This window comes from Branchiostoma floridae, chromosome 10, assembly GCF_000003815.2.
Source record: "Branchiostoma floridae strain S238N-H82 chromosome 10, Bfl_VNyyK, whole genome shotgun sequence".
Classification (NCBI taxonomy): Eukaryota; Metazoa; Chordata; class Leptocardii; order Amphioxiformes; family Branchiostomatidae; genus Branchiostoma; species Branchiostoma floridae.
The window spans coordinates 20,073,861-20,097,511 of record NC_049988.1 but is presented as its reverse complement, the minus strand read 5'-3'; the positions used below and the strand labels follow the sequence as shown (position 1 = coordinate 20,097,511).

Below are 23,651 nucleotides of genomic sequence, written 5' to 3'. Positions count from 1 at the left end.
AGGGCTTTAGCCAGCTCGAAATTTTTTTCCGTCCGCCAATTACAATCGTCGCGAAAACCGCGAAAATTAATTAGAAGGACTGAACTGAGACCTTGAAAAACGGGTTTTAATGAGATTATCGTATGCGAAAGGGCGCCGACACACATTGTCAACAATCATAACAATAGCAAAACAAACAGTGTGTGGCTTTTACGGCCGTGGACGGCGTTCCCAAGCCGCCTGTAGCTTCCACCTAGGATTTTTGTCCGTCAAGGTTGACGGATTGGTTTTAAAATTTTTCCGCCAGACGCAGCAAATTTCCGTCAATTGACGGAAAAACGGACACTGGCTAGACCCCTGGTGTAGACTAAACTGAAAACTAGAGTGGTTACACTCTTCTCTAAGTCTACATGTAACATTACCGAGTTTGCTGTACATAATAAAATTAATGTATATACAGACTTTAAACCTAATGCTTCCCCTTAACTTATCATATAGCCGTACAGGCGTACACTATACATCTAAGTCTTCGCCTGACTTACATTTATATATTACTTACATGTAGGTACAAACAGGGTTGTAACCAGCCAGAAAACATTTTCCTTCCCCTCGATTTTTAAAGGCTTTGACGCAGAGTTCCTAGGGGGATCCGGGGGCATGCTCCCAAGGAAAATTTTGAAATCTAGACCCTCTGAAACGCTATTTCCTGCATTTTGAGGGTTAGATTTTGCTCACAGCGGACGGAATGGGCAAATTTTTTTTCCGTCCCCAGTCACAAAATTCTGTCAAAGGACGGAAGGACGGGTGCTGGCTACAACCCTGGGTACAAACATCTTCTCAATGTAGGATTTTTCAAAAAGTTTAACAGTGACACAAAGTCCTGCCAAGCATGGATTGTCACCATAGAATGTCAGGTGATGTTTCAGGGTCATCATAATACAGTGGGATCTATTTTTTTAAATTAAATTTTGTTTTCACAGGAAGAAGAGAGAGAGTTCCCGAACGATCCCTTAGCCGATCAGGAGGTAGGTACATGTACATGTACTAGTATGTTTATGTGTAAACACTGTCGCTGTTTGAATCAAAAGTAGAATATGTTGATCATGGCAAGTTGTGCTATCGCAAAGCTATAAACACTTCAACAAAAAGTAATCAGATGAAAATGTATCAACAAATAAAAATGTTTCATTTGTAGTAATATAAACATATTTCGGTACACTATGAAGATTTCTCAAAGCAATGGCTGTATAATTTACAAAACAAAATAAAAGGATCCAAATTTCCCAGTAAAGATTTTCACAAGAATCAACTTCATTAGGTGAAAAGATTTCTTGAATTTTGATCCCACCCCAACCCCCATCCCCTATAGTCTCATGCACAAACTTTCTAGGTGGCTGGCAGTTTTTTTTTTCATTCCTGGCTGATCTTTGCATTTTTGACTGTCCAGTGGTCTTTTATGATTATGGCTTCTGTCGGGGCATAATACAATATCTTTTAAAAATTCTAGAGTGATCATTAAAAAAAAACATTAAAAAATCAGCCAAAAAAAACAGCTATCCACTCAGAAGACCTGTGCATATGGCTTCTGGTGGTGGGATGCTGAACAAGTTTGATCTTATGAAAATGCACAAGTGATCAGAAAACATAGAAAAGCAGCCAAAAAAGCAGCCAGCCACCCTGAACATCTTGGCATGAGACTACACCCCTCCACTGATTCACTGACTGCTATTTCAAGACTCTGCAGGCAAAGCTCATGGGCAGGAAGAAAAGCAACAAGCACAGCTCTAAAAACGCAGGTTCGAGAATCGAACCCACAACCTCGTTTACCCGGGACCGAAGTTGGTCTCATGAACACACCGAGATAGTCAAGTGCACGTTTGTACGTGTGAGAGCCACGTTTCTATCTATGTGTCATTTTTGGTGTGTCGACGCCGCCTTTTCGTTTTTTTTTTATAAATTGCAATCAGCTTTGGAATCAACGTCCTGTGGTTTTAAAACTTTTAATCAAACTGATTTTTGCAAGGAGCTGATTTTGAATCAAACTGATTTTTGCTAGGAGATGATTTTGAATCAAATTGATTTTTGCAAGGAGCTGATTTTGAATCAAACTGATTTTTGCTAGGAGCTGATTTTGAATCAAACTGATTTTTTGCTAGGAGCTGATTTTGAATCAGACAAATTTTTGCAAGGAGCTGATTTTGAATCAAACTGATCTGTAGTCTGAAATCAGTGATTAAATTGCAATGAAAAATTCTGCAGTTGGTTTGACTAGTGAGTACATTGTCAGCAATAGCCTCTGCTAAGGTATATAAGTCTTAACTTAAGTCATATGGATCCCGGTATCGGACTCAAGATGTGAAAGTATTTACAGATGACTTAAGTTAAGATTTATTAAGGCCTAAGAAAATAAATATTGTTGTAACATCCTGAAAAAAAAAATAGGGTCACTATAGATAGGGCTTTCCTTACACTTTTTTTTAGATGATGTGATGCAAAAAATTAAAGCGCATCATCATCAGAGCATTGGTATTATCAACATCAAATTTTTCTTTTTTTGTAAAATTGTACTAGCAGTGTTTCAACATACCTATGTTCAGTGGGTCTATTGATGTCACTTTTCTTTTTATTGAAACAGATGACTTTGTTTGTATAAATGCTACAACTGTTAAAATCCAATGTCCCTTGTGGACAAAAAAGGCCAGTGTTCGCAGGTTTAAGTTTTGGTCGGGTAACTAGAAACAACATTTTTTCCTAGGCCTAACAACAGTGTTGTCTTACATGTCTGAATAAGGTGGATGCTGACAGTGTACTTCTGCTTCACACGTACAATTGTACACTTGCGCTGTAGTTAGAGCTGGTTTTCATTTAGAGAAGCAGGTAGCGAGCACAAGCATAAAATTCTTATCTATCCGAAAAAGTAAAACCCTGGGATACAAGGCCTTACTGGCTTACAGCATGGCTGCTGTGAAGCTCAGTCATATTGATCATTAGTGGATTCCTGCAGCGTTCAGTTTCCTTATTAGTTGTGATTATGGTTTTCTTGTGTTCACATGTGTGAGTACACAAGCATGCGTGTGTATGTATTTATGTCATACCTAAATATTGTGCAATCACACCAGCTTCAAGTTGTGTGCCATGGGCCTCTGTAGAAAGGTCGAGGGTACTTTGAAATGCCAAATTTTCATGTCAGAGTTAAAATGAGAATCCCAAGTTTTTTTCAGTTCAGTAACATTTCAAGTCAAAAAGTGAATTTGCTTTCTCTCCGATGGATAATACAACATACATTTTTGTAATTTCCTATGTACTCGAGGCCTACAAAGTACTCTTTAAGTAGTAGTTCATGAACAAGGAAGAGATGTATACACTTGAAACTGATGTGAGTCATAAGTACTTTAATTATGAAAGTACTATGAAAATTAATTTGATGTAGCATGTTAGATCCATCATATGCATGCCTGTGTGTTCACTCTAATGTTCACACCAAAGGGAATCCAATGTACACTGTATATGCTAAGTGTTGAAACTGACTGTGAGTCGTAGGTACTACCGTGAGGGTTTGATGTTGTTCCCTGCAGGCCATAGACAGTATAGAGGAGGTGTACTACAAGGATGACTCCTGGGACCCCAGCAAGCATGAGCTGCAGGTGAGAGCTAGCTCCCACTTTGTATATTGTAGTCATTTGTTAAGTGTTTGCCATGTACCGACCTGTTTCTTTAACCCGTATTCAGCAATGTAGAACACAGAATAGGGAAAGCTTTTATTAGCTAGCAAGTTTTTACTTTCTACATGTATATTGTACATGTATAAGGTACGCCATGCACCAACCTGTTTCTCTTTTTTTTTTACAATAAAGATTTAAAAAAAAAAGACTTCAGGTGGGGACAGCTGCATATTTCTTTGTTTCCCCAGTAGAAGGGAAATGTTTTCTTCAATGTACACATGTGTAATTGCAGGGTGTTTGGCACATAACCCAGAGGTCCTGGGTTCAAATTCTGTCATGCTACCGATCTTGTACCCTTGTGAAAGGCATTTTACACGACTTTCCTCACTTCATCCAGGTGTAAAAATGGGTACTTTACTTTCGCTGGGGACTCGGGTAAAAGGCAGTGGAAGGAGAGCTTTGATGGGCTCTGCCTCCCAAATACTGTGCGCCAGACACAGTGGATAACAACATCCTATGTGATCCCATAGTGTATTCATCATAGAAAGTGGCGTGTTATTCATTGTGCAAGTGTTAGCTGGGAACCATGGGTATCGTACGCTAAATGATCTGCTCCTCAATGCTGGAGGAATCTGAATTTGTTTTATTTTTCTTCATCCCTGAATCTACAGAAGCTACATGATGGTCCGGAGAAGTTGAGTCTAGAAGACATAGACAAGGACAGGAACAGGCTGCGCAGGCAGCTAGCTGCTGTAAGATCATCTTTTTTTGTTACATGTTGCCTAAGTGTTCTAGCTAACTTGAAATGTTTTCCATCTCTTGGATTTTGAATAGAAATCCGGTCAAAAGCGTGACGGCCCTATTTGGTCCGGGGTAATGCTCTCCCGGAAAATTTTGAAATCTAGACCCTCTGAAATGCCGTTTCCTTTATTTCAAGGGACAAATTTTGCTGGTAAACTCAGCTTGGTCCAATTGATATCTTTGTATGCCGATATTTGTCCATCACAAAAGACTGAATGGGCAAAATTTTTGTCTGTCCTCAGTAGCAAAATTCCGTCAAAGGACGGAAGGACGGATTCTGGCTACAACCCTGAATGTTGCTCTGGCCAAATGTGCTTGACTTATCATGATTTCTCATGATTTCTGATCTCAAAAGTTTTCCATCATAATTGTTTTATTAAGGAAAGCAAAAGCAAAGGGACTTTTTTGTCCCTCCAGGTGTCTAAGAAGGTGTCTGAGCTTGTGCTGGAGAACCACCCGGCGTACGCACAGGAACTGCAGCGGGTCATGGACCTGGAGACCGCTCTGCAGGGGGCCAACGTCATCTGTATCAACGGCAGAAGGTACGTGTGGTTATCATAGGTACTATGTACATGTACGATGTGTGGTTATCATAGGTACTATGTACATGTACGATGTGTGCAGTATTTAAAGGGTCATCTGTATCAATGGCAGAAGGTATTCATCGCAAAGCTCCGTCATACAGTAGACACATAGATTATGGACACTTTTTTATTGTGAAAATGTCTGTGATTCCAATGTATGACTGAAGGATGCACATGTGAAACCCAATGAAAAGCATAGATAATATCCATGACCAATTGCTCCAACCACAGACACACAAGGACCTGCCAGCCTGCTGTCTGCTATGCTCTCCTCCTAGGAGTGATTGATTACCTGATGAAACTCATTGGAAACACATAAGTCACAGTTTCTTATGCAATAAGGAAATCTTTTGGATATGTATCCTCCAAAGCAAACATAAGGAATCCTCTGACTAGGGAAAAAAGGGAAGATACACACATGGGATATCTCCTCTTCTGCTGGTAGTGTTTCTCCTGTAACAGTGTTTCCAAGAGTTTCGACTATTGAACTGTTTGTTTGCTTGAAAGTTGTCTCCATCTTGTAGATGTTTTCACATCAATGCTTATAGTTATACTACATAATTATATAGTGCTATGCTCCCACATATGTTCATGGTCCACGATTTAAGCTTATTTTATTTTTTAATGAATTTTGAGTAGGAATGTCTCATAATATCATGTTGTGATAGTTAAAAAGTGGTCGTAATTCTTCATGGAAAATGGTTTTGGAATTGTACATGTCAATAATTCATTTAAGTTTCATCATTGACTTGAAAGAAAGTTGATTTTGTGTGGTTCTGTTTAACAGACATTTGGAGATCGCCAAGCAGGGGTTCACCACGGCCAGCCTGGGTCTGTTAGCCAATCAGCGCAAGCGCTCCCAACTCCTGGGGTTAATGAACTCTCTCAGGACCATCAAGACTCTGGTAAGTGCACTGGAGACCATCTAGGAATGGGGTGATGACAAAGTTGTTTATGGAAAAAATAGGATTAAAATGGTCTTTTTTATTGATTTTTATTTGTAGTGTGTAAATTTCATTTGATGACTATTGACAAATGTATGATATATCTAGTATTAAAGTGTTGCTTATATAATAGGCTTCTGTTGAAATGGGTATAGTTTTACAGTGGATTATTCTTCTAATGGATTGTTTTTTTTTTATTTTCTTAACAGCAAAGAACAGATGTGAGGCTGAGAGAAATGCTCGAGGTGAGGAATTTTTATCTCCTACAAATAGATGATATTTCGGATGGTTATTAGACATACTTTATCTAATAAACATGTATCTTTACAAAGTTAATATCTGAATGACATCACTGTTGAATGGCCAAATGGCTAGACTAGTACACATAAGAAATAATTATTAAGGAAAGCCATTTTTTTTTTTTTTTTATATAACTTTCCTTACTCCATCCATGCCCAAAAATGGGTACCTGACTTCTGTTGGGGAGGTAAAATGACGGTTGAAAGTAGGGGATGAGATCCATTTTCCAACATCATGCCCTAGACACATGTGCATAACAACCCGCTGCCCCTTCGGCCTCAAAAAGCCCATGAGAGTTGAGACTAAGTTGACAGTAAAGATAGTCTCTTAGCATTCAGCTATGAATATGACACGTGTCAGTTAGATTGAGGTATAGATTTAGATATCAGTAACAACATTTTCTTTCTTTCATTTCCTCAGGAGGAAGACTACCCTGGAGCGATCCAGCTGTGTCTGGAGTGTCAGAAGGCAGCCAGTATCTTCAGACACTACAGCTGTATCAGTGACCTCAGCTCCAAACTGCAGGACACACTCGAGATGATAGAGGTCCTCGCTACACTTCTTCTGATAAAGATTTAGTAGTAATGTAGTTGTGTAGAGTGTCAGAAGGCAGCCAGCATCTTCAGGCACTACAGCTGTATCAGTGATCTCAGCTCCAAACTGCAGGACACACTAGAGATGATAGAGGTCCTCGCTACTCTTCTTGGCATAAAAATTTAATATGGTTGTGATAGAAATTTGATATGGTTGTATAGGGCATCAGAAAGCATCTTCAGACACTACAGCTGTATCAGTGACCTCAGCTCCAAACTGCAGGACACACTCGAGATGATAGAGGTCCTCACTACTCTTCTTCTGATAAAGATCAAGGACGTCCTTGTAAAGATTTAGTAGACATGTAGTTGTGTAGAGTGTCAGAAGGCAGCCAGCATCTTCAGACACTACAGCTGTATCAGTGATCTCAGCTCCAAACTGCAGGACACACTCGAGATGATAGAGGTCCTCACTACTCTTCTTCTGATAAAGATCAAGGACGTCCTTGTAAAGATTTAGTAGACATGTAGTTGTGTAGAGTGTCAGAAGGCAGCCAGCATCTTCAGACACTACAGCTGTATCAGTGACCTCAGCTCCAAACTGCAGGACACACTCGAGATGATAGAGGTCCTCACTACTCTTCTTCTGATAAAGATCAAGGACGTCCTTGTAAAGATTTAGTAGACATGTAGTTGTGTAGAGTGTCAGAAGGCAGCCAGCATCTTCAGACACTACAGCTGTATCAGTGACCTCAGCTCCAAACTGCAGGACACACTAGAGATGATAGAGGTCCTCGCTACTCTTCTTGGCATAAAAATTTAATATGGTTGTGATAGAAATTTGATATGGTTGTATAGGGCATCAGAAAGCATCTTCAGGCACTACAGCTGTATCAGTGATCTCAGCTCCAAACTGCAGGACACACTAGAGATGATAGAGGTCCTCGCTACTCTTCTTGGCATAAAAATTTAATATGGTTGTGATAGAAATTTGATATGGTTGTATAGGGCATCAGAAAGCATCTTCAGGCACTACAGCTGTATCAGTGACCTTAGCTCCAAACTGCAGGACACACTGGAGATGATAGAGGTCCTCGCTACTCTTCTGATAAAGATTTAGTATACATGTAGTTGTGTAGAGTGTCAGAAGGCAGCCAGTATCTTCAGACACTACAGCTGTATCAGTGACCTCAGCTCCAAACTGCAGGACACACTCGAGATGATAGAGGTCCTCGCTACTCTTCTTCTGATAAAGATTATAGACATGTAGTTGTGTAGAGTGTCAGAAGGCAGCCAGTATCTTCAGACACTACAGCTGTATCAGTGACCTCAGCTCCAAACTGCAGGACACACTCGAGATGATAGAGGTCCTCGCTACTCTTCTTCTGATAAAGATTTAGTAGACATGTAGTTGTGTAGAGTGTCAGAAGGCAGCCAGTATCTTCAGACACTACAGCTGTATCAGTGATCTCAGCTCCAAACTGCAGGACACACTCGAGATGATAGAGGTCCTCGCTACTCTTCTTCTGATAAAGATTTAGTAGACATGTAGTTGTGTAGAGTGTCAGAAGGCAGCCAGTATCTTCAGACACTACAGCTGTATCAGTGATCTCAGCTCCAAACTGCAGGACACACTCGAGATGATAGAGGTCCTCGCTACACTTCTGATTAGAAATTCAATATGGTTGTATAGAGTGTCAAGTCAATAGGGTGAAAGATACACATGCAGACTTTTTTTAATGTTATCCTTAAAAATCAGTTATCAAATCTTTTCTCTTTAGCAAATTCAGTGAAACTAAAATTTGAAATTCTGCTCTCATGAATGACCCATTACCTAGAGACTAAAGCCATGTTGAAAAGTTTTTGGACTATAGAAGCAGCTTGTACAGTTAGTAGCATGTTTTAAAATGGTTTATTTGTAAGATCATGCCTAAAGCTAATTGTAATTACCTGTACATGGTCGAAACAAGCCTGTTTTGTACTTTTTGTCCATACAAATGTGAACATCATTCCTTGTCCAGAATTTTCTACTGTGACATCACTCGATTAGTTACAGATGTGAATAGTTTAATTGGTTTCCATACCTATTTTCTGACCATGCTAATTTAAATCTTTCTGTTCAGGAACAACTAGACGTGGCCCTGTCCAAGACCTGTAACAGTTTTGATGCTGCCCACTATGAGAAGGTGCAGACGGCGTACAGGCTGCTGGGGAAAACTCAGGTACTGTTTTCCCTTTTCTTCTATACCCGTATGAAAGGATGTCGGACACTTTGGCATTTTACCAGCTTAGCCCAACATTTTAACCCTAACTGTGGCCAAGATGAACAATCCAGTGTTGAAGTTGACTGAGTCAAATTGGTGATGTGCTGAATTGCTATGATCCACTTATACTAGTTATAGGCTACCAGGAATTTATAGATGGAGACCATCCTTGGATCTGGTTCAGGAGATTTAGACCTGACATGATATTCCAGTACTTAGAATGGGATGATCTTGTTGTCTGACATTGTCAATAGTTTTTTAGTACTAATGACAATGTGTTGAAAACGCAGGGAAATTTCTTGTTTTGTTTTGTGCACATAAGAACCATGTGTAATTGCTAGCTGTTTGTTACAAGTTGAAGAATTTCTACTTTTCCATTTTAATCAGCATTTAAGCAATTGATTGATTGATTAATTAATTGATTGATTGATTGATTTCAGACTGCAATGGACCAGCTCCACATGCACTACGCCAGTGCCATCCACAACACAGCGTTCCAGATCGTACTGGGTTACGTGGAACTCTGCTCTGGTACTGGGGACACAAACTTCCAAAAAATGCAGTACAAGGACCTCTGTACTGTGAGTATATTGAACTGTCTCTTCCTGTGTCCAACATGTACAACTTTACCATCATAATCCTATGGAGTGTTGATCGATAAGTTTGGGTGTAAAAAGTGTTCAAATAACCAATGGATTCCAGTAAAGAATTGTCTTGATGATGTGTTTAGGCCTAATGGCTTTAGAAACAAGATATTGGGTCATCCACGTTGGAACTGAACTTTTGCTGTGTTTGTTTGTCATTGATGTGCCTCCCTGTGTGCTTCTGTTTGTATCTTTCTTGTTTGTCAAACGTTTAACTATTCTGCTTATCTGCAAGTGGAAGTGACAATGATTGCATCCTGATATCATGTACTTGGTCTCCCTTACTCTATTCAGAATTACATTATGTAAAAGATATCAATTGTATTTAAAAGTGACTGTCCCTATTCTGTATAACCATTGCTTTCAACTGTCTGCTGTTAAACTGTTTTCTCTCCCTGTTGAACTTCAATGCTTGGTGCCATCACAGGATAAGGTATGTACTGTCCTGGCCATATTTCTCCCTCTTAACTCAGGGCTCGAAATACTGGGTGCACCCAAAATTGGAGCTGTGCACCCAATTATTTTTTGTGGGTGCACAGGGTGCACCTAAATATTTTCTTAGGTTTATGTATGTAAAGATATTTAAGTATGCTAGTATACATCATATTCTTGACATCTAAGTGTTAGAAAGATATAAAAAATGTCTGTCATGGTACTTGTTTAAGAATTTGATAGCTTGTGACTAAGTTTTATTATTGGTTATTACTTAAATTTAAGTGGTGCACCCAAAAAAGTTTTGGTGCACCCAATTTTTTAAGCTGGGTGCACCAGAGCACCTAATCCCAAAAATGAATTTCGAGCCCTGTAACTCCATTGCTTTCATCTACTTTTGTGGTATTTTCACACACAAAACACTTATACATCATTAGTGATGGCTGTAGGATCTCTATATAGAACTTATACTAAGTTTATAGTGTATCACTATTTTAATTTAGTGCTCCCTTGATTAGTAAAAGAGGTGTAACAAAATAGATTTTAGATCTACTAGACCTGATGGCAGTAGCATTGCAGTGTTTTTATAAATGTTGAATTAGAATACACTGTTTTAATCAGGTCTAACAATATCTAAATCTTGATTTGATATGATTCAACCTTGTACATGCCCCCCTCCCCTGGCCCCAGTACATCATCGTAGACCTTTATCAGATGTACAACAGATGTGTCACTTTCAAATTCTAAAAGACATATTAGCTAAATTATTAGCTAAATTAGTATATTAGTGCCTTTAGCACATCATATCATTGAGAGCTACATCCCTTGTCTTACATGTAGATATCATTCTAATAAAATATTGTTTTACCTGTTGACCTTGTACTGACCTTGTACCTACCCCCCTCCCCCTTTTAGCACATCATCACAGAGAGCTACATCCCCTGTCTGATGGACCTGTGCAAGGCATTGTGGGGCGTGATGAACAGCTACCACAAGACCATGCAGTGGCACGAGCTCCACGACTCCACCAATCAGGAGACAGCAGAAGCAGGTTTGAAATGTTGAAATCATTCAGTTAACTCACTAGCCAATCAGGAGGCAGCAGAAGCAGGTTTGAAACGTTGAAATCATTCACAGTTAACTCACTAGCCAATCAGGACACAGCTGAAGCAGGTTCGAAATTTTGAAATAACTCACACACTACTCAGTAGCCAATCAGGAGGCAGCAGAAGAAGGTTCAAGAGTCTGAAATCACAAATGAATGATTGAAGGTATGAATGAAAGAAAAGGAATGGATGAACAGATAAATGAAGAAAACAAATTAATGAAATATGTAATTTTTTATTGATTTGACAAATTGTTACTATTAAATGATGTAAGTGACTGTAACATTTTTGGAATAAGCTATAGTATGTTGATAGCTGACTGTTCAACCTATACACTAAGATGGCTGAAGTTTTCCTCCTTATCCTATGTTCTAACTCCTGTTTCTCTGTCTAACACTATGCTACACTAACAGGCCTTCAGTTCAGCACTTCAGGTACTGCTACACAGTGTATAGAGAATGACAATGATAATGGATTTTATGTCATACCTGTGAAGCAAAAACATTTGATACGGGTGTTCCGGACCGGGCCATACTTTCCGTATCGCACAGGTTCGAAAGGAGTATCACACAGGCTTCCTTCGAGTAAATCAAACCATTTCGAACGGGCCGAATACGGCACAGTTGGCAATTCGAATACCTGATTCGGACGTTGGAACATTGCTGTTGCAACCCTTCTTGTTCGAGGGCACCAAATTTGTTCAACTTCTGGCGCATTTCGCATCAAAACATGGGTTTTCTCAGGTGGGTATGACATAAATAAAATACAACACGGTGTATTCCGCATCACCCTCGGTCCCAGCCCTCCCGCGGCGCGGGTCGGATTGGCCGGAGGGCGTATAGGGTGATACGGAATACACCGTGTTGTATTCTATATTCATTGCATATGCAGAACACAACAGTGTATTCTAAATAACCAAGGTTCCATCCAGGGCTCTAGCCAGCTCGAAATTTTTTTCCGTCAGCCAATTCCCATTGTCGCGAAAACACTATTCCAGGAGTTAGAGAGACTGAACTGAGACCTTGAAAAACGGGTTTAATGTGATTATCGTATGCAAAAGGGCACCGACACACATTGTCAACAATCATAACAATAGCAAAACAAACAGTGTGTGGCTTTTACGGCCGTGGACGGCGTCCCCAAGCAGCCTGTAGCTTCCACCAAGGAGCTTTTATCAAATTTTTGTCCGTGAAGGTTGACGGATTGGCTTTAAAATTTTTCCGGCAAATGCGGCAAATTTCAGTCAATTGACGGAAAAACGGACGCTGGCTAGAGCCCTTGTCCCATCCCAACAATTGATTGCATTTGTCAGGCTGAGCCCTCTCGACCCACGGGAGGGCTGGAGCCTTAGGTGATACAGAAAACACTATGCTGTATTTTATCTAATGTCATATCCACCTGAGAAAACACATATTTTATTATGTAAAATGTGCCAGAAGTTGAGAAAATTCAGCAACTTCAAACCAAAATGTGTAAAAACAGCAATTCCAAGATCCAAATCTGTTATTAAGATTTTCAACAGCCAGGCACACTCTGCGGACATGATTTGAATTCAAATTTTTCTATGGAAGCTCATTTGATAATATTAGAACTGGTGATCAAATGTCACCTAGTCTTGAACACCTGTATCAATTGATTTACTGCCCCAAATGTAAAGGAACTTCGTTATGTTTGGTATACATTAGCTATAAATGTTAAAGTCATGCATGATCATTGCATAATCAGGAAGGTCTAACAATACTCATATTTCTGCAAGCATTTACTTTGAATCCACAGAACTAATACAGACATAATCTCCAAGCAGAGGTTTGGCTCCAGCTGTTTTCTTAATATAATATGTTTAGGCGTATTCATCAGCCTTCCTGTTTTGGACCATTTTCTTTATGTCTCGTGACCGGTGTCCAACCTCTGCTTGGAGAGTAATACAGACAATTATAACACAAACAAAACACAACTGATGGTTTAATATACCATACCCCTAGATGCGACCAGCTCCATCAACATAGAAGCCACCTTCAACCAGAGATATGTGAAACAGAAGCTGGAACATGGGCTGGCTCGGATATGGCAGGTAACCATGGCAACGTGACATTTTTGGGCCTAAGTGTTAAGTCACTACTTTCATCATCATCGTATGAATAAGTCACTACATTAATGTTATGGATTTGCGAAATGGGGTCGCATTTCAAAATTTCAAATTAATAAGGAAACAAAATGCAGCACAAACGTTTAGAAATTCTTTATTACTTCATACTTTTGGCTGTCAGTGTTAGTAAAAGAGGTGAAAATTGCATGGAAAATTGGTATCACACCTGTCTCAATTGGAAAAAAAATCCATTTCACTCCAATTGTTATTGAAAAGCATGTTGTATCTACTATATACTCTTGAAGCTTTTTTCTTTCACATTCTTTAGGAACATACCAACTTATATATATATATATATATATATATATACAAATATTAAAATTTATTCAACTATCCAGCATTGTATACAGTTACACTTTTGTAGTATTTGTGTGAGATTTCTCATGTTTTTTTTTTTGTTTTTTTTTCAGGATGTCCAACAGAAGGTGAAACTATACCTGTTGGGAACGGACCTGTCCGTCTTCAAGTTTGATGACTTCCTTCATGTTCTGGACCTTGTTAACAAGTAAGACATTCTGTTTCATGCTGATTGATTGGTTGTTTGTCTTTCTGAGGTAATGCTGATTATATTAGTTGACTGTCTATCTTTCTAGGTTAGTGCTGATTGGTTGGCTATCTTTCTAGGGCAATGCTGATTGGTTGATATCATTCTAGAGCAATGCTGATTGGTTGGCTGTCTTTTAGGTTAATGTTGATTGGTTGTCTATCCTTCTAGGGCAATGCTGATAGCCTGTCCTTTTAGGTTAATGTTTTCTTTCTTCCTGAATCTTCCTAGGCTAATTCTGATTTTTTTTCTAAGATAATGCTGATTGGTTAGGTATGTTTTTTAGGTCAATACTGATTGGTTGGCTATCTTTATAGGTCAATACTGATTGGTTGGCTATCTTTCTAGGTTAATGCTGATAACCTGTCATTTTAGGTTAAATCTGACTATCTTTCCAGGCTAATGCTGATTGGTTGGCTATCATTCTAGGCTAATTCTGATTGGTTGGTTACCTTTCCAGGCTAATGCTGATTGGTTGGGTATGATTTTAGGCTAATTCTGATTGGTTGGTTATCTCTACAGACTGATGCTGATTGGTGAAGAGTTCTGCAACAGTAAGTCGGAAGGTCTGCAGGACTCCATAAGAAAGCAGAGCATCAACTACTTTAAGAACTACCACCGGTCCCGGATGGACGAGCTGAGGATGTTTCTTGAGAACGAGGCCTGGGAGCTCTGTCCTGTCAAGTCTAACTTCACCATCCTCAACCTGCAGGTGTGTTGATTATTGATAACATCCTTTTGTTTTGAGAGAGATTTATCAAGGCTGACATGAGTCCTTGCAATGTCCATCTAATGGTGATAAGTTGAACTGCCAACTGAGATATTGATATCACAACATAGAATACATTGTAGTCTAATAATAGAATGCACATCAAATTCCTTTTTCCCCCTTTCCTTTCCATTCCATTCTATTCTATTCTATTCCATTCCATATGATTCTATTCTTAGACCATAATTCCATTCTCTGATCATTCTATTCCAACACTCTATTTTATCATTCTATTCTATTATTCTATTCTATATTTCTATTTTCTTTTAGTTTTGCATCTATTCATTCTTAATTTTGTTCTGTCTCTCTAACCTTTTTTTTACATCCATCTGACAGTGTCCATTTTTTTTTCATTTCAATGTCAATTGTTCAGTCTTCATCTTTTCCCAGGAGTTTTAAGTTCCTCCGATGCTTTGACATCATTTGTTAAGCCTTTACCTGAAAGTTAACCTGTTCTAATCTTTTCTCATTCTCAGGAGTTTAAGTTTCTCTGCCGTTAGTATTCGTATAATTCTATTAGATTGTAAAATTTTTTCCCCAGGAGTTTAAGTTCCTGCGCCGCTCAGGCCTTGTGAAGAAACTCTCCTCCGCCATGTCCAGTCCCCAGAGCTCCCCTGCCAAGCTGGCGGAGACCAGGGACAGGCCAGGGGACGCTCCGCAGGGCTTCTTTGTGCGGTACGGTGACCATGGCAACCCGTTTGATGTGCACCAGGATGAGGATGATGGAGAGGATGTCATGGCAACAAACGGGGTAAGGCCACCAAAAGTAATTTCATCAGGTTGATAGGATAGTAGATTTTCATTTTACACAACCAGTTTGCGACTGTGTTCTTGCCGCAAAAGCGACACCTACATTGACTATCAGAAATCCTGTCAAAAACTGTCTGAGGAAGATGTCTGCTAGTAATATCAAGTAGCTGTGTAAAGAGAAAACTCTACTGTCCTGGGGTAAGATCAGGAAGAAATATTGCTAACTGAAGGTTGCATTGAATGTTGACACACAAAAATAGATGAATAGAAGATGAATATCCACAAAACCCCCTGAAGAAGCACAAAAACTCAGCATTTGTACAGTATGTTATAGAACAAAAAGACTGATAAAGAATTACTTGAGGTGAAGAAGAAAACATTGTATTGGAAGTAATTAAACATCTAATTATCTGTAAACCTAGATCTTTCTGAACTTGTCCCTTCCACTCCCCTGTAGTATGATGAAGATGAGAAGGAAGAGAACACCTACGCGGATGATGACATGTGATGACAGCGTGAACACACACACACACACAGACACATATGCATACACACACACACCTAGTAGATTTTCTGACCCTGTCCCTCCCACTCCCCTGTAGTATGATGAAGATGAGAAGGAAGAGAACACCTACGCGGATGATGACAGTGATGACAGTGACGTACCAGAGGAGCTGAAACAGGACTTTGTGGATGAGAAAACCGGGGAGACTCCTGTCAGAAGGTTTGTTATGCGTACTTTGACTTACTCTATCAGAAGATCAATAAAGAAATCTTTATTGACACTACAAAAGTACAGTGACTTTCGTAAGGTCTACAGTATAACAACTACTTACAGTACAACTAAACAGACATATATGGATATCTATTGGTATGCGTAAGTCAATATATTGGGTCTAGCATGTCGTTTACACTATTGGTTCTACGGTATAAGCATTTGTGGATATTCTTAATTGTACACAGTGAGGCTAGGGTAATGTTTCATTGGATCAGTAAACCACCTTAAGGTTTAACAGTCCAATTTGTACAGTAAGTACAAGCTGTGTAAGACTGGACTGTTAGGTTTGATCCGCTCACACTGGGAAGGAACCTCTACTCTCTTTGATGAGTGGTGGGATCTTTAACATGCTCAAGGTGGGGCTCTCCCCAAACACGGGACTTACCATTTGACCCAAGACACACCACTGAAAATATTGTATGTTCAACTCTACTTAGGGGAAATGCACTATTATCTCCCATTCAAAATTGTCTTTTATTTGATGTCGTATTCAAGTTCATCCAACAGACAGGTCGTTTTTAGTTTTAGTTGATTATATAGCCTTATTTGATTATTCCTAAGTTTGTAAACCAGCTGCACATTCATTCTGTTACTTGATTCCTTGTTTATTTTGACTTCGTTATCATTATCTTGTGACTATGTTATTTAGTGTTCGTTATTTTGTATGTGTCCTTATTTTTGTCATGTGTGAGAGGAGAAGACCCAGATATGCAACCTTGCTTTTTGTCAAATCCTCGTTAAATAAATGTGAATAAAAAAATTTAAAAAAAACACTGGACTTCTGGTTTTATGCCCCATCCAAGAGAATGCATTAACATGAAAATTTTACCTGATGTAGTAGATTGAATGGTAGTTTTTTGTGTGTTTTATATACAGAGATTCCAGGAAGAAGTATGACAAGAGCCGGAAGTTCAACAACGCCCCGATCCTGACCAACACCACGCTCAATGTGCTTCGACTGTTTGGTAAGGAAATTAAAACAAAATTGCCCAACAATCAAATTTTTTGTAATTCACAAGAAAAACAAAACTACAACCAGTTCTAAGCTGGGTCTGTATTAGATGGTATGACTGAATCAGGGTTGTAGCCAGCCTAAAATCATTTTCAGTCCCCTTGATTTTGAATAGGTCCTATCGAGCAACTAAGGCATGTCTATTGACGTGATGTTACGCGTCATTTCTAGGGTCCCAGAATATTTTTAAATCAAGACCAGTCTGAAACACTATTTCCTGCATTTTGAGGTGCAAATTTTGCTTGTAGACTAAGCTGTTCAATGGCATCTGTTTGGTGAAGAAGAACACATGGGTTTCAGTTTTTTTTTATATCAATTTTTGTCTGTCCCAGGGGACGGAATGGGGAAAATTTTTTTCAGTCCCCAGCTGAAAAATTCCTTCAATGGACTGAAGGACAGGTGCTGGCTACAACCCTGGACTGCAGCGTTCCCGCCAGGTTCTTGAAAGTATGCGTCCAAATATTTCTGAGGGGGGTATTGAGCGCCGGAGGCGCGAGACGAGCGCCGCAGGCGCTCGCATTCTAGGGGGGTCCGGGGGAATGCTCCCCCGGGAAAATTTGGATTTTCAAACCCTCTAAAACACAATTTCCCGCAATTTGAGAGGAAAATCATGCGCTTGAGATTGGATGTCGGTTGCCTCTTTTACTCCCGTAATTCAGTAATCGACAACCGCCCTCTCTCAAAAAATACACTATAGCACGGGGAATCAGCCGTCAGTGATCTGGCCCGGGTATAATTTCTCCAGACACGAAAATTTTTGGATTTTTTATGCTTCGCAACAGGGCTCTAGCCAGTTCGTCAGCCCATGGAAAAATTCTGCCAATTTCTTCTGTCATTGAATAAAAAAATGTCGACCTCCCTCATCAAATAGTTTTCCGAGACGATAAAATAACGACGACATCACACTCACGAATCGGTGGGGTTTTACAAGGCCGTGCCGTCATTTTCCACGAGCGTGCGTTTGTTTCCTGCGACCTCAGGTAACCCCGTTTTCGGCGCGAAATCTTTGGCTGGATTTATTTTTAAATAGACCAAGAACGTTATACATTACTCAAAGGAGGACGATCTGTTGCCTCTTTGGCAGTGATCAGTGCCGGGGTAGCCTTGAACTAGTAGCCAGAAAGACGTTCCAACGTGCTGGGCGCTGCGATCGACGGTCCGTCTTGGGAGGGGGGGGGGGCGTGCCGCGCCATGTGCCACGGAGGCCAACGCCAGTGCACAGCCGACTCGATCGACGCTTGACAACAATATTGTGGCCTCTTTTCTGCCACAAATTTTGTCTTTTTGAAACAAAAGAAATTTTGGAAATAAGAAATGAAGTGTATAGTTTTGGATTCTTCACTTATTTATCGCACACCGCTTTTTTAACTTGGATAAATGGGGAAACTTTAATAGTAAATTGTTAGCAGCTAGGGAAGAAACTTGCCAGACGACACGGGCGCCTACCAATATCACAAAACAACGTCACGTGCGCTAATACTCGGTAACTTTTGTATTTTCTCCGGTGACCAATGACAGAGTACATCATTACATTTATCAAACGCTGATTGGTTATTAAGATGATTGGATTTGGACCTGGTGGCCAATCTAGACTGCTTGGCGCCGGCGGCCTGTTGTCAAAGAAACCGACTGCCAATCAACTGCCCACAGCGTGAGAACTTTTGTTGAGATGTGCAACACTCGCGCAGAACAGTTTGTTTGTTCAATACTAGTATTAACCACAAATCTTTAACAAATACATGAAAATGAGGACAAGTAAGTATCATGTTAAAATCAGAATATAAAATCTGCATAAGATTTCTTCCAGTGTTACAGAATGCTGGCTGTCAGATGTAACGTTATTTCACGGACTACAAATAATTATATTGCGCAACGGACAGCTCAGACTGGCGCGTGGCTGGGTGTGTCGCACATGGGTCCGCTAGTTGTAAAACGTGCCGCGCTCCGCCCCATGGGATGACCGGAAAGTGAACAATTTGAAGTATAAATTGTAAAGGTAGGATTCCTTCTTATAAAGACAGATTTTTTCAAAGATTCCAGATACATTTTGTACACTGGTGGTACAGGTCAGCCTTTCTTACAGATTTTTTTATGGACGCATTCAGCCGAGCTGAGTGCGTCTTTCCAGAAAAAAATGCGTCCAAAGACGTAAAGACGTATGCCTGGCAGGAACGCTGCTGGACTGAATACATCATGTAGCCACAGTTAAGTATGGTGCTTTTGGCTTCGCCATTTTTCTTCATATGCAGAAAATGAACATGTTTTTCCCTCTCCCCGCCACCAGGCAAGTACATGCAGATGATGAATGTGCTGAAGCCGATCGCCTTCGACGTGGTCATCTGTATGTCTCAGCTGTTCGACTACTACCTCTTCTCTGTAAGTACACACACACACACACACGCACACACACACACACACACACACACACACACACACACACACGAGCATGCACACACACACACACACACACACACATCTGTATGTCTCAGCTGTTCGACTACTACCTCTTCTCTGTAAGTACACACATGTACACACACACATACACACATACACACACACACACATCTGTATGTCTCAGCTGTTCGACTACTACCTCTTCTCTGTAAGTACACACATGTACACACACACATACACACACACACACATCTGTATGTCCCAGCTGTTCGACTACTACCTCTTCTCTGTAAGTACACACATGCACACGCACACACACACACACAAACACACGCACACACACACACACACGTGTATGTCACAGCTGTTCGGCTACTACCTCTTCTCTGTAAGTATGCACAATGTCATGCACAAACACACTTACATACACACATTCATGTAAAGACATTCAACCCCAAACAAAATAACAATCCAAATAATTTTAGCTCTGGAAGGTTGACATTTACCAAACAGAAAAAAAAGAACATGAAATGTTGACTTACTCATTTGGTATTTTTCCTATTTTGATATAATAATTGAAAATTTTTTATTTTTTAATCTCTTGCAGGTGTACTCTTTCTTTGCAACAGACTTGGACTTGGTAAGTTTTTTTTCTTGTCCCCAATAACCCTAACTAAAAGCATCCGATCACAAAACAGACAAAAGTATTTTTTTTTCTTCAAATGTTTGCTGCTTTTGCATTTGCAAAGTGATTCATGACCAGTGGATCAAAGTTGTGTGATCCTTACATTTGAAATTTCTTGTTGTTGTTTTTTTGTTAGCAGAGTGCTGCTGCAGACTGGGGTTTGAGTAACAAGCTGAAAACAACCTTGAAGAGAATAAACGACAACCTTATACTACCAGAGGTATGTGGGATGCTCTTATCCATAAAAATACTCTTAGTACATTAACAGACAAGTCAATTTTTCATCATTGGGTTTATTGAAGTAGACTATTCAATGATTGTTCTTTACTTGTCACTAGGACTCCATGATGCCAAACCTACAACAGCCTGTACAACAGGTAGAGGATAGAAAGGTGAGAAAGATTCTCTCATCAATCAAATGTAAAATTAATTACACTTAACGCTGGTTCACCTTTATCCGAGGGTAACCCATATTCGTTGTTTGTAAGAAAAAACGTATTTAGGGATATGAAGTCGACGGACGGTGGTTTCAAATTGGAACATTTTGAAAATATTGCAAATTTGAAACCACTGTCAGCAGACTTAATACTCCTAAATGTGCTGTCCTTAAAGACAACGGATAAAGGTCACCCCACGGATAAAGGTGAACTAGCGTTACATTTGATGCTAAACCAACAGAACTAAAATCACTATAAAATGTGACACTAACATTTGATTTCATCCCTCTTCGCCTCTTCTGCTACCTCACAAGATTCTTGATGAAGTGAGTATGAGCAGCTGAGAAGTGTTTGCTAAATTTATGGTCCAGACCATCATGTAAATGCTGAAGTGTTTACAGTGGTTTTATGTTTGCTTATTTTGTGGTGACAGCTTCACAGAGAACGCAAAACCACTGTGAACACTTCATTCTTTCTATACCTCAAATTTAAATCCCTGCAAACTGAAATTTTAATGCATTTGCAATAGGTTATGGTTGTCGTTTGTTATGACAAATGTTAAAGTTTCTGTTTAGAATATAAAGGTCCTGGACAGTATTGAAGAGTATCTGTCTTATTTTTTGTTCATTTAGATTAATTCATTTAGATCCCAAGGCCAGTCCCTAGTAATAGCCATCGCTAGTTGGACGACCTTGGCTGCCTGTAACATCAGCCGAACGAATAAATATATGAATTAGATTAATTAGAAGCTAACTTTGTTTTTACTTTCCCTGTTTAGGACAAGGTCCCGTTCCCCCACGTGTCCCCTGTTGTGGACCTGACAGGGACCCAGAACCTGTATGGGCTGGCTGAGAGGGTGGTCGCTACCGAGTCCCTGTAAGTACTTAATACTTGTATTGATTACTTCAATTATTTGCGTTATTGTTTCCAATTCATACATTAGTCAACCAATTTTCGTTTGGGTGAATCCGGCTTATAATGGGTGAATGTTGGTAGAAATTGGTGAATATTGGTGAAAAGGCGTCACCCAGTTTCGCATTGTTCCCATGTTAATATGGAAGGGGGAAAGCAAAACTTGCACCTCGGGGACAAAGGCTTTAATTTAGCTTCAAGCCAAGTGCCTCTGTTGCTCTGAATGCGCCCAAATGGACTTGAATCCACCAATTCTGGCTTTTGTTTTGTATATTGACGAGCTAAAAGTCGATGTAGAGCACAGAGCAGTCCTTAACCAAGCTGGTGTGTCATATACAAATTGAAGATCGTCACAATCATAAATTGGTCCTGTCCAGCTTCATATAGCTGTAACTGCTGTGAAAAATAAAATAAGAAACTTAAACTCTTTGCAGAGTGTTCCTTGCGGACCAGTTTGAGTTCCTACAGCCACAGCTGGAGTCTGTCATCCCTCCTGCAAAGAAGGCTTTCCTGCAACAGTTCTACTCTCAGGTCAGACCATGGGTTTCTCATAGACTAGACTAGTCTTAACACTTTTCTTCTGTATTATGATATGACAATGGTCCAGTCTTTCTGTGTTATGAGAAGGTGTATCAATTGTACACAAGTTTACAATGACAGAATTTGAGAAGAAACAAAATATTGCTTATCTCTTATAATTTTCTGTTTGAGGCAGAAGGAAACTTAAACCCAACAACATTTTTTCTCTTTTATCATCACTGATTGACTCTAACTAAGTCCATGTGTACATGATTGTCTATTTTCTAAAACAGGTGTGTTCATTTTATACCATACATAATACTCAGGAATATGAATAGCTTTTTCCTTTTTATCCCCACAGACCATCAGTACAGCTTCAGAACTGCGGAGACCAGTATACCGTGTTGTTGCAGCGAAGTCCGTAGTTTACGACCACATTCTACAGCTGATGGCCAATGTGAAATGGGACATTAAAGATATCATGTCACAACACAGCTCCTATGTGGACGTGCTTCTTAGGGTACAGGATTAGATGTTGTCTTTTTTCTTTGATAAAATTATTGAAAATATCCTTCTTTAACAAAAACAAATAAGATAACTCTATGTCTTGCAAATATTTGGAGTGCTCTTGGCGTAAGTTACCATTACATGTTGTAATTATTAGTAGTTCCGTAGAAATTCTGTCAAATTTAGAAAATTGTTTTTCATGTTCCTACAGGAATTACAAGTTTTCAGCAATAAACTGGACCAAGTTGGAAGGTAATTATACTTTTTCCTTACGCCATTTTCACAAGTCATAAACAATGTACATTCAAGTCCTAATTGTTAATTGGTCAAGATGCCGTTCAATGAGTCCTTCCCTATTTTTGCCCTTTCCCCAGACATGTGCCGATCCCCCAGCCTGTGTACAATGTCCTGTGGGAACACTGCATCCGACTGGCCAACAGAACCTTTGTGGAGGGGTAAGTTGCTTACTAAAGGCGTTATCTATTTGCACTTGGGGCACCAGTGCGGCACTGCGGGCTTCGTTCACTGTGGCATTGCTGTGTTATTTTTGCCAATGTTTTATAATTTAGATATTGCATAATATATTATAATATGAATTAGTAAAGCCCACACAAATTGCATGAAAGACAGCAATGCTTCTCCTGTTGGACAAAACAATATACATGTATTGTGTTTCATACATTTGTTTTTATGTGTCTAAAATACTTGAAATTACTATACTGATTTCCGACATTTTTTCTCTATTTTGTTAGTTTTGCGAGTGCGAAGAAGTGCAGTAACGAGGGTCGAGCTCTGATGCAGCTGGACTTCCAACAGTTTCTTATGAAGCTGGAGAAACTCACAGACCTCAGGTAAAAAAAATTGTCCGTGTAAACTAAATTGCTACTTTTTTTGGATCGAGGTGCAGAAAATGCAACATTTCTCAGCCTTACACAAGTTTTAGAAAAGA

The 23,651-nt window shown here is 39.6% G+C and overlaps 1 protein-coding gene across 7 annotated transcripts in view; it reads left to right on the top strand.

Moving 5' to 3' along the window:
- The window catches only part of LOC118424217 (syndetin-like), a 28,591-nt gene that overhangs the window by 2,456 nt on the left and 2,484 nt on the right, over positions 1-23,651 (top strand). The window contains exons 3-30 of one of the 7 annotated variants that reach the window (XM_035832753.1): positions 960-1,004; positions 3,555-3,623; positions 4,313-4,393; positions 4,860-4,984; positions 5,814-5,931; positions 6,180-6,215; positions 6,691-6,816; positions 8,927-9,025; positions 9,508-9,648; positions 10,139-10,144; positions 11,059-11,194; positions 11,663-11,683; positions 13,232-13,320; positions 13,806-13,900; positions 14,462-14,651; positions 15,250-15,459; positions 16,061-16,182; positions 17,113-17,201; positions 19,533-19,624; positions 20,250-20,282; positions 20,467-20,547; positions 20,666-20,719; positions 21,543-21,640; positions 22,111-22,207; positions 22,557-22,715; positions 22,914-22,954; positions 23,077-23,157; positions 23,455-23,553. In XM_035832753.1, the coding sequence (XP_035688646.1) occupies positions 960-1,004; positions 3,555-3,623; positions 4,313-4,393; positions 4,860-4,984; positions 5,814-5,931; positions 6,180-6,215; positions 6,691-6,816; positions 8,927-9,025; positions 9,508-9,648; positions 10,139-10,144; positions 11,059-11,194; positions 11,663-11,683; positions 13,232-13,320; positions 13,806-13,900; positions 14,462-14,651; positions 15,250-15,459; positions 16,061-16,182; positions 17,113-17,201; positions 19,533-19,624; positions 20,250-20,282; positions 20,467-20,547; positions 20,666-20,719; positions 21,543-21,640; positions 22,111-22,207; positions 22,557-22,715; positions 22,914-22,954; positions 23,077-23,157; positions 23,455-23,553 (2,633 nt within the window). Of the gene's footprint in view, positions 1-959; positions 1,005-1,684; positions 1,859-3,554; positions 3,624-4,312; positions 4,394-4,859; positions 4,985-5,813; positions 5,932-6,179; positions 6,216-6,690; positions 6,817-8,926; positions 9,026-9,507; positions 9,649-10,138; positions 10,145-11,058; positions 11,195-11,662; positions 11,684-13,231; positions 13,321-13,805; positions 13,901-14,461; positions 14,652-15,249; positions 15,460-16,060; positions 16,183-17,112; positions 17,202-19,532; positions 19,625-20,249; positions 20,283-20,463; positions 20,548-20,665; positions 20,720-21,542; positions 21,641-22,110; positions 22,208-22,556; positions 22,716-22,913; positions 22,955-23,076; positions 23,158-23,454; positions 23,554-23,651 lie in introns of those variants that run through there. The other 6 variants (XM_035832752.1, XM_035832756.1, XM_035832758.1 and 3 more) reach the window with 6 other exon arrangements.